Raw genomic sequence first — 11,351 nt, 5'->3', positions numbered from 1 at the left:
ACACGACAATACAGGTACCTGCCAGCTCTGCTTTTGATTAGTTCTCACGTTATTTTAACTGAGTAAGACTTACAGGCAATCACCTTAAGTAAAATAACTGCAGGTCTTTGCACTTCTCATAATCAGATTTGAATTTCTTTATCCTCACTATAAAAAAAAAAAAAAATCTTTCCTGCTTTGGTTTAAAAAACCCCCTTTAGAGGGAGCGCCGGGGACCCTTAAGTAAAATAACTGCAGGTCTTTGCACTTCTCATAATCAGATTTGAATTTCTTTATCCTCACTATAAAAAAAAAAACAAACTCTTCCATGCTTGGTTTAAAAACACCCACTTCAGAGGCAGCTCTGGAGACTGTTTCAGCGCATGCACATTTACCTCTTCCGAAAGGTCACGCCATTCCCTCCTGAGCACAGTATTGTGGTAATGCAAGTGCGGCTCTGCGTACTTCACACTCTCCAAGTTTGAGTTGAGTTTCTCCCAGAAGCCTTTGGAGTTTTGGAACTGCAAAGTATTGCAGGGAAAGCATGGCTACTGTACTCTTAAAGAAACACCTAATCACCCTCCCGCTAAGTGACTGGAAAGAACTGTGATTAACGTAAGTGAATGAAGTTAAGAGCAGATACACTATTTTTTCCCCAGTACTTTTATTTCCTTGATTTGACGGCAGGGGTAGCACTTACTTAAACTTAAGGTCAAGATTTGGTGACTAAACAGGAAATACTTTACCACCTTAGAATCCTTTTAAGTCACTGGGAAGGAATTAGTACTTCCAGGTCATAATTCACCTGACCTATTTCACATGTTTGGGATGAGATTGGAAGAACTGCACCACAGACTATGCTGGCCATATTTTCTAGAATTCTGCTGACTATGAAAGGAGACTTAGGCAACTGATTTAGATGCAAATGTTTACATTTTGTCAAATAAATCCCATTCTGGGTTTCTAGTAATTCCAAAAAGAAGAACACCACCGTGACCCCAACAGCTGCAGGCTGCCACTATTTTCAAGATGCATTAAAAACTTACATCACAAGCATCCATTTGCCAACCTCCAGTAACAGTGACTCATCCCAGGAAAGAAACAAAATCCAAACACTTCCACAGCAATTCTAAAGCCTTTGACTCTAATGCTGAAGTTAATTTAAACTCAGCTGTGAACAGGCTGGAGGAAAAAAAACCCAAACAAACACACACTGGTCTCCTGAGCTAGTTCTTGGACTGGGTATAAAGATTTGAAGCCGCTGTTTAAAAAGAGGGAGTGATGTGATCGTTGCTGAGGAAGATATGAGAACTAAGGCAATTCTTTTTGGCAGTTTCAAAAAACAAGACATGGCATGAGCTGTTCTTACCGCTCTTTAATACATTTATCTCCCAAAACAGACACTACAGTAGTGACATCTGAACACTACAGTAGTGACATCAGTCTGAGTTCACAATATTCCTCAGTCTTGCATTAGCACATTGGATTTTTGCTCTTTTTCCCCTACTTTACTAAAGCAAAGATAACTTTAGAAGAAAGCCTCAGAAGCCTTTAAAGCCACTTCTTACTATAAACTAGAATTTGCCAAGGAAAATAAATTTCAGAGACTCAATCCTGGCAGCCACTTCCCTGTCCTGCCAGTGCTGATTGTCGCTTTATTGTTGTAGCTGTAGCAGAGAAAAATAAATCCCGTTTTTGCTTTGTTAGTTATATTTAGCAGCTGGAAACTAGGAGTGCATATGGCACCATATGTTCACCCTGCTGGAGCTAACTAACAAGATCTACAGCCTACTATTGCAGTGTGTTGCCTAAATGTTACCAATATGAAATCAGAGAATTATCAAGAATATTGTGTAAGGGTATCATCTAGTGACCAATTTACGCAACTGCGACAGCACCACCGCAGAAAAACTGCATTCAGGCCACACTGGATTTTGTTTGATGTGTGGCAGGGGTGAAGCAAGACAGCAAGTTTCCTGCATATATTGAATCTGTAACAGGAAGTGGTTGAAATCAGAATTAAAAGCAGACACCACTGAAAACCTGCACTGTATTAGATCTCATTAAAAAAAAGTTTAAATAAAGGATTATTTTAATTAAATCTGTTATTTCTTGAGGATCCTCAGGGCAAGAACTACAAAAAGAAGGCTTCTTTGTCTTAGGTGCTGTTTATTCTGCAGACATGTCCAGAGAGTCAGGAATTAATACCTAAGCATGAACACCTAAACAACATTGCATGACTAGAAGTAAAAGCAAGGCCTTACCAGGTTGCAGTTCATGAAAAGCTCCCCTGAAGCCTTTCCTAATTATTGGGTTTTTAACTGAAGACAAAGAGAGCTTTCTGCTCTATCCCTCTGAAAGGATGCAGGGTGACAATGACCTTTAAGAGGTGCTCGTCTTCTCCGGGGGAAATCTGGGACTATGTCTTCCCAGCAGTGAAGGTGGTCAGAGAGCTGTATAACTAACACACGCAGCTACTCCTTGAAACATCATTCTTCACCCTAGTGGCTGAGCACAGCATGAGGGAAAATGCTGATCTCTGACAACTGCTTGCATTACACATTTTCACTCTTCTCCTGGATCTCCTCCTACTTTCTTCCCTTCCTCTTCCTGCCCCTTCCTTCTCCCCTTCTATCAAGCCTGTTTTCAACTCTTTAAGATTTTTTTCTGTGTTTAAAAAGGAAAAAAAAATAAAAATCAGACTTTTATTAATTGCAGTTATGTAAACTGCAGTTTTGGACAGTTGGACTATTTCTGTGAGAAACACCTCTCGCTGAACAGGAATTTAGTGATGAATTTTGCAAATGGGGGCATAGCCCTCACAAAGGCTCTCAACAATTCATGGGTTTAAAAGCTCCAAAAAGCTTCTCAAAGCAACAACTCACCATTGTTTCTGCAAAATGCCACGAAATCTTTGCGAAAGAAATACTATTTGTAGGACCAGACTTGTCACCAGGGTCTGACTTGTGATGCCAACAACATACAACAACTGCAACACCAACTTGAACACACTTGAACTCAAGCCATGGTGGGTTTGTGTAACTGGAGTGGTAAAAAGCAGCCAAAGCAATAAACTTCACCCCATGTATTACCATCTTTGTCCTCACTCAAGAGTCAGAGCAATTTGCAGTCAAAAGTAGCAGGAAATATTTGTCTTTAGTTCAACTCTGACCTTTCCAATCTGTTTAAGTTTCAGGCAGAAATAGGAAATGAGTTCCACAATCAGGAAGTATAGCTGCTAAAGGCATTTGCCCCCAGGGACTTGAGGTTCAATCTCAGACAAATTACAGGACTGCTAACTTTGACCTTAGTGAATTACAGGGATAATCTAGCGACAAATTTTCTCAAGATCTGATTTTCCCAGGTGTCCCAGCTCTTAGGGCAGCCTTCCCAAGCAAAGCATGCAAAGCCTGATCCTCTGTAGCAGTCATAGGATCTGTTGCAGCACAGCTGTGATGCACTGTTGTGGAATGAGTGATCAGTGGGTAATTTCACTGATTTTAAAAGATTTTGTGAATGGTGTAGCTTTATGACCTAATTATAAGCACTGAGGAGGAAACAGCCTCTCACCTCTTGTAAAGTGCTACGTGAAACAATATTGTCACGTATCCAGAGTCTATTCCCATGTGATGCGTTGAAGCTCTGACTCTTCCCATTAGCCCTCCACAACAAGCTGCTTATTAAAAGCCTCTTTCAGATTTTGTAGGGGAACACTTAAGAAAATTTCAAGTATTTCTCTAAACTGGAGCTGAGGAAGTGGAATGGAAGACGGGAAGAATCATTCATGTTGTTTTTAACGGAAAGTACAATTTCCTACAATTGCTCTCCCCATCCAGCTCACCGCCTTTTCCAGGCTGTGCAGGAATTTATCTAGATTTAGCTAGCCAAAGCCCTGACATCAGTGCAACCACAGGATGCTCCGGACAAAACAAAGTGAGAGGGTCATGAACCACTGGTACTAATGCCAGCACAATGAAGTATCCCTCAAAGTGGGGATATGTGGAGATTTGTAGAAATCTCTACATGTCTGTTGTGCCAAGCTTACCTCAGCTAATGAAGTCACAAAAGAGATACCAATCAAATCCTACAAGAATTAATTCTTAGAGGATCTTCCCTGCTGAATGGAAGAAGTCTCTTCAACAAGGGAAAAAAATACATCTTTGAGCCAGCAAACATCAGTCTGTATAACTGATATTTTAGTAAATGCATAAGCTATTTCAAACAGGGCAATTTCCTGTTCACTCCTATTCTTGAATAGGGCTGTGTGGACACTGCTTCTGTAGTTAACACACGCCCACGCCACAGAACAAAAAAAAGCAGCTCTTCATCTGCAAATACAAATGTGGTTCTATACTGGAACTTACGTCCAACACAGGTACAGAAATAATGTCTGTTGCACATGTTACTCCAGGGATAACCTATAAATACAGAAAAACATAAGAATATAAATCATTTAGCCTAAGACATAGGCCTGTTTTGGTATGTAAGTGAATCTCCATTACCCGTTTCCTTTGTGAAACTAGCTAGCTAGCCAAAACTACATTCAGTTTTGCAAAAAGAAAAACGTAGGATGTTTCTCTCAGTCATCTCATTTTAAAGCAGACAACACATTAGAACAGTGTCAGATCAGAAAAAATAAACTATTTGCTAACTGTAGAGTCTTGCCTAAAGTTATTTTATTTCTGCAAACTTACTCATAAATCTTAAGTTTACTGACACTGTCTTGGAAATAACTACATGATTTTGCTGGTTAAATATATTCTGTATTCACTATAAACCTCATATGACAAACAATAAATTAATTCCTCAAAACTGAAAACTGAGATTTAATCATCCATTAGTAGCTGTTCTCATTTTATAAATGCTTTTACTTGTTGACAAAAAGAAAAGACTTGTGCAAAATGCCACTAAGATTAAGACTTGACAAAATAAAATGGGCATAAAGAATAGATACAGATTTAGAGCATGTCTGTGAAAAGGTAAGGCATACAGGTCAAAGGCTGTACTAAGAGAACAGACTCCATCTAGCTATTAATTGAAGTATGAGCTGTGATCTTACCCCAATCCAGTCCAGCAGTGACGTGTAAGGCAACAGTTTATCCAGGTTGTGAGTTTCTGCACACATTCTGCAGTACAGGGAGGCTGAATGCAACATAAAAAGATACATAAGACCAAGACTGTATAAACTACCACCTAACAAGAGTAGGCTTCACAATCTGTTCCTTATCTAATTTTTTAGGGACAAATCCTGATCCCGCCTCTGAAACACCTTCCTCCTTGGTGGAACTGGTCCCATTCTGTGCACAAAAGGAGGAAGAGATGTCCAGATGGTTGCAGGGCCGAGTCAGCTGCTTGGCTACAGCTCAGCACTGCAGGGGTCCTTTGTACAAAGACTCAGGGCACAAGACATGCTCTGGCTAGGCTGAGGAATCAGTTATTAGGAGAGAATATTACGACATGCCAATCCTTATGAAAAAATGGCTTGGGATGATAGGCTAGAGTAGATTTGTTCCTCTGCTCCAGTCTCAATTATTTACCATCCCAGATATCCAAATCAGGAGCCAGATGGAGAATTTGCTCTTCAGGGACCTAAAATAACATTAAATCTATTCATCCCACTAAACGAAAGAATGCATTTGAAAGGTTTCACTGCCAATCTGATTTTGAGAGATCTATGTATCTTCTAAATTACTGATATTGCCTCTAACACCACAAAATGCAGGTCAGTAAACCATAACCAAAAAGTTTGGAAAGAAGACAGTCAGTTTGTGACATTGTGCCTTCTTCTGAAGTCACAACTAGGGTATGCAGAAAAATGCAGTATGGAGGAAAAGAAACACCTACCAATGATAAATTCTTGAATGGGGTCAAAAGAATGACATGTTGATAGGTTCTCAGAAATCCACCAAATAATCTGTCAGAATGAGAACAGCGGAGTTTGTCGCATCTCTGTTTACGCGTGCATTTTAAGAGTCTACAGGTATCCCACCAAATAATCTGTCAGAATGAGAACAGCGCAGTTTGTCGCATCTCTGTTTACGTGTGCATTTTAAGAGTCTACAGGTATTTTCTCTTCAGTAGAAACATTTTGCATTTAGTAATGATACAGAAAAAAAAATATTTTCAGGACAGCCTTGACCAATAAAGCTGCTCGGGCAGCCTGAATGATGAGCGTTTTGACACTGCCAAAAGACACATTTGAATCAGGACCTTTCTTCCCTGGCTACTAACATTCACACCCTGACCTTGATTTGTGTGAGAGATCAGTCACTGGACAAACTTAGAGGAAGTTCTTCTCCCACCTGCATTTCCAAGTCTTCTGTGAGTCGGAAGTACAACAGGGCACAATGCAAAGCTGCCAATCTCTCGCTGTCTTGTTTGCTGTTCTGTAGGAACTGTAGTAAGGCGGTGTCACTGATGCTTACAGCATACATACTTCCTTCATGGCAATCCAAGACTGTTGATGTGAGTGGGGATTGGATGGAGCAGTTTTGCAACATGTCAATTCTCGCATCCTCACCTGAAGAACATTGGTTTGAGAATAAGAAGGACTAAGAACATAAGACTTGGCTGCTACCAATATTTTTCTTAAGACTCCCAGATCCCCAGCAGTAAGAAACAGTTTTCCTCTTGTACTAACTGCCCTGGTATTATGCTGAAGAGGAGGAGGAATGGTGTTGGCTGTGTTAAGGAAGTAAAGGAGAAGCACAGTCCATATTCAGTTCTCTCCTTCCTGCTGGAAGTACTGCTGAAGCAAAGAAAGTGAACAGTTTTGAGGCTCATAATACTGTCACAGGACAAATCACAGTACATATGATAGAACAGAGAAGGGCATAAGGCTAATAACAGAGATTCAACATGAGAATTAGCACCTAAACATATTGGTACAGTTCAGAACCATTCATATACAGCATCATGATAGGAACATGTGTTAGTGAATCTCTTACCAGCAATTCTAACGGCCAGAAAAGGAAGGCTCTGCTCTGTGACTACTGACTGAAACATCAGATCAAAACCACTTTATTTATGCTAGCACTGAGGTTCACCACCACAGTACTATACAGCAGGATTCCAAACCCTTTGCATCAGAGAAATCAAGCCTGCCATACAACAGCGATGCCTTCCACTCACCTCTAGCAGAACTGTATTTCATTATGTACGCACAACAGGTATTAGCTTACCGTGATGCTGCTACTGCACGAGTTCCCACTACTTACCTCTTTCAGCCAATCACAGGAACAGATCTCTGTTTTTAAACAAAGGCCCCCCACTTCCAAAAATAACCCACTTCCCATAAAGACATGTTTGTGGGAAATGAAATAATGTGCCTCTCAGATGAGAGTCTAAAACAAATTGCATCAGCCTGATCAGGTGAAGGAAATACAGATTTCCTTTCCCCACACACTCCAAATACACACATTTAGAGGAACTCAATTGGAGGAAGGAAATGTAGAATCAAATTTACATCTCCATGTGAAATTTGAGAACAGTGGAGGACCAAGAAGCATGTGCAAAGATGGGGGAAGGGAAACTATGAAACTAAGGCAAAGAATTTCAAATTCAGTGAAAGGTCTTCTTCCATTTCACAACAAGCTAGACATACGTAATAGATGAAGTATGAAATGTCACTTCAGATTCTCTTTTGAAAATGTAAAGTGGAAAAAACGCCATTCTTATTTTTTCAGTCTCTCCTTCTTCACAACACTGTGCAATAAAGCAAACATTAAGAAATACAACTTTCATGTAAAGAAGTTTGAACAAGTTTTCACAACAGTAAAATCACTTCAAGCAGCAGTCTTACTGTACCTGTCAGAAATAAACTATAGCACAGCAGGTCAGGATGCTGAATATTCAGGAGGTGCAGGAACTGGCCAGGCAAATAAGCAGCCACGTAATAGTCTATTTAAAGAAATAACAGTAGTAATTTAGCACTTGTTCACTTATTTGCTTTAAGAGGCTGTTTCATATGATTCTCATCTTGGCCCACTTCTCTCTGATGGAATTGATTATATCTAGGAAATATAAAAGGAGTTAATTAAAAGCTGCTGTTGTATTAACACAGGAAACACTAGCAATTCATTTGGGTTTCCAGAGGCTTGAGACACTCAAGGACTCAGCAGCTGATCTCCAGAGCAGATTCTGAGGCAATTTCAGAGGAAATGGTTTACTAATATAGTGAGGTACTGCAGTATCAAACGCCAAAAATAAAAGTTAAGCAAAAATAAAAAGCAGCAAAATAACACAACCACTTAAAGTCAAGAAAAAAAAAAAATTCTTTCTTCTAGAGAAGGCTTAGCCATTTGCTCCCTACGGGGGACAGAGAATAGCAGTCACGTAGGGAAGTAACACAAGTAACCTACCAAGATTCATAAAAGCCACTTCCTTCAATTGATGATGAGATTCTGCTCTTTCTAGGGAAACTGTAAAAGTTTTGTTGTAACCTGGGGAAAAACAATATTTTTTAAAAACCCAAACAATAAACACCATCTGTTACAAGCCAAGTATGATTTACAGCTAGAAACTTTGGCAGTGCCAATACACCCAGACAGGCATATTTCAGACTTACAGGCTTGTCTGCACAGACACATTTACTTCATCCTAAACAGAGCTGCTACATACTCAGTAGACCTGCACCCACACAAATCAGTTCTTTAGCATAAAGAAACTGGCTATGGACTGCACAGCCTATGTTCGTGTTTAAGGAAGCATTCCATCCCAGAGCAAGCTTGGGTAAAAATACCACCACCCACCCCCATCCAAAAAAAAAAAAAAAAAAAAAAAAAAAAAAAAAAAAAAAAAAAAAAAAAAAAAAAAAAAAAAAACACCACACACAAATCCTTTTTATAGCTGTGCTTCACATTTTGGTAATATTTCAACTCTTGTAAAGAATTTCCAGTTTGCTTATCTGCATACCCTATTGCTGTAATTTAGTTCAGCTCTGTTTAAACATAGGCTAATTTCAGACCTGCTGTGTTTGCATGGGCTTTGCATCAGCACAGCTGTTATTTTATTCTAGACTTCCACCATACCTCTGGCATCCAGTAAGAATGATATATAGCCTTCAAACTACCTCGATCTCTGAGAAAAGCTGGAGAATAAACTAATTAAGGAGAAAACGACTGGTCTTCAAGGGTCTGCTGAAACACCTTAGAGGCTGAATGGTGTCATGATCAGGATGTTCCCTAATATTGCATGAAAATTGAAAACAAAATGGTAGTTTACAGGACCACCAAGGAGAGAAGTAGATCACGAGTCACTGCTTTGGACTTTGATTCCTGACCGTAGCAAAGAGATGAGCTTTTTCTATGCTGCAAAAAAAGAGAAATGAGACCTCCAAGACCTACAGCAACACTGCCTGTGAAGGGCTATCTAAACCAAACAGTTTTTCACACAAGACACTGACTGAAGTTTGCTTGCAATGAATCGCTATACTCATGATTACCACCCCCCTACCTGTCAACGCGAGCACACGCAAGCTAACACCAGCACTGCAGAACACACCCGATACATTGTGACTTTTGTGTTTACGCTACATCAAACGACTGCAGGATCAGGGGCTGGGATGCTTCCTCCAGAGTTTACAGATGCTGCAGCACAGACTGAATGTCTGTGTGTCTCCAAAATGTGGCTTATAGACGTGATACACAACTGCTTCTCTGTCACCTCAGGATCAGTCTTAAAATTCTCTTGCATAACTGACAAATCCTACATGAATACACAAACAGCTCTGCACCAAACAACTCTGTTCTATGAAAGACATTTCAGATGCAGCTGGCCAATGACACCATATTTATCCTGCTTCTTCCTGGTACACACAGGGATGTACAAGGGCCATGATTGGCTCCAAACAATGCAACCACCCTTCAGCTACACATCAAGTACACCTGGGGAAATCGGCCCGACATAGCAGCACAATGCAGAGGGCTGCCACACCCAGAATGGACTTCTCCAATTAGTTAATGCCTTCAAGATCACAAAAACGCAGTTCATTCAACCCCACGTTCCAGCAGCAAAGCAACAAGCTAGTGCAGCTCTGACACATGATGAGTTTCCTGACACAAGAAAGCAAACACTTAAACTAAAACAGAGGTATGTTGTCCACTTGAACACTACCACCCCACACTATGCAGCTTCTCAATTGAAAAATAATTCGTCTCTGCCTTCCATGTCCCTCCCTCGCTTGCTAATGACAAGTATTATTCTTATCAGAATAAAACAACGGGTTTTTTTTTAAAAAAAGAAGTCTTCAGAGCACCACTTAGACAATATCTATTCTTACATAGTGGGTGTTGTACATTGCTATGAAAATGACATGTTTAACTGGAACTCTAAACAGACGTTCAAGCTAAGAGCTGTTGGCTCTATTTCCCATATAAATGTCTTATGGTGTAAGTACACCACACCTGCAAGCTCCTGCAGATTTCACTGTTTGTGGAGCTGTTTGTGCTCCACACGCTGCAAGGTCTGGCTAGAAATAAGGGACCAAATTAATTGCCACTCACGAGGCCACTGGTTTGAAGCTACTCGTTCAGCATGAGGCAGGAAGTCTACAGCAGGAAAGACAACTTTGCAGCTAAAGGCAGCTTCTGTCTTTAAACACCAACCACAGTAGTTTATTGTCTGCAGACTGGTAGTTGTTTGTTTTGCAAGACATTCTGTGGCTCTTTCAGCAAAGTGACATCCTCCAAAATAAAGCATAACTTAACAGGTTAATCTTACCTTTATGTAAAAAATATATGGAGTACATTATTTCATCAGGAATATCAGAGGCTAGACTACAACACACACACAATCCTCCTAAAAAGACAAAAAAGGAAAAGAAAATTGACTTCTGCACCTGAATACCTAGATACCTTTACATTGCACAAAACTAAAGCAAGATTGTTTCAAATTAGAAACAAAAAAATATTCTCTCAAAAAAGGTAAGAATTACAGGAATACCTATTACGTATCTCCAATCATCATTTACCTATTGAAACACAAAAGAGAGAACAGAGAAGGCAATATGGCACACTGGACACCTGGGTTCTGACACAGCCCGTTCTTCTCTTTAGAAGTACTTTTTTAACCCTTCCCAGAAGAAATCATGCTTGCAGACAGAAAACTGATCAAGCCTTCCTCTCCACAGACTGCCTCAATCTCTAGATATTTTCTGTTCAAGGACTGTCAAATATGCACAGAACAACATAATAAACCACAGTTTGCTTTCTAAGTAATTTCATATTGGCAGCAGCATGATACACTAGAGCTTTCTCACACTAGAAATAATAGTCACTTCTCCCCTTTCCAGCCCAAAGAGCCATTAATTCCTTTTTTAGGAGAAAAGTCAGTCCTTGGCACAAGCTTATGTCAGCCAAGGTACTCCATGCAGG

The 11,351-nt window shown here is 40.0% G+C and overlaps 1 protein-coding gene across 1 annotated transcript in view; it reads right to left on the bottom strand.

Annotated features, from left to right (window-relative positions):
- GSAP (gamma-secretase activating protein) overlaps positions 1–11,351 on the bottom strand; it is a 42,186-nt gene that overhangs the window by 14,898 nt on the left and 15,937 nt on the right. Inside the window, exons 12-19 of the mRNA XM_010139780.1 lie at positions 10,699–10,776; positions 8,340–8,420; positions 7,786–7,878; positions 6,282–6,499; positions 5,824–5,893; positions 5,039–5,121; positions 4,344–4,397; positions 375–500 (exon numbers count right to left, since the gene is read on the bottom strand). Coding sequence (XP_010138082.1) covers positions 375–500; positions 4,344–4,397; positions 5,039–5,121; positions 5,824–5,893; positions 6,282–6,499; positions 7,786–7,878; positions 8,340–8,420; positions 10,699–10,776 — 803 coding nt within the window. The remainder of the gene's footprint in view (positions 1–374; positions 501–4,343; positions 4,398–5,038; positions 5,122–5,823; positions 5,894–6,281; positions 6,500–7,785; positions 7,879–8,339; positions 8,421–10,698; positions 10,777–11,351) is intronic.

Source organism: Buceros rhinoceros, unplaced genomic scaffold, assembly GCF_000710305.1.
Source record: "Buceros rhinoceros silvestris isolate BGI_N320 unplaced genomic scaffold, ASM71030v1 scaffold14387, whole genome shotgun sequence".
Classification (NCBI taxonomy): domain Eukaryota; kingdom Metazoa; phylum Chordata; class Aves; order Bucerotiformes; family Bucerotidae; genus Buceros; species Buceros rhinoceros.
The sequence above is the reverse complement of the archived record's forward strand: the minus strand, read 5'-3'. Positions and strand labels throughout refer to the sequence as shown.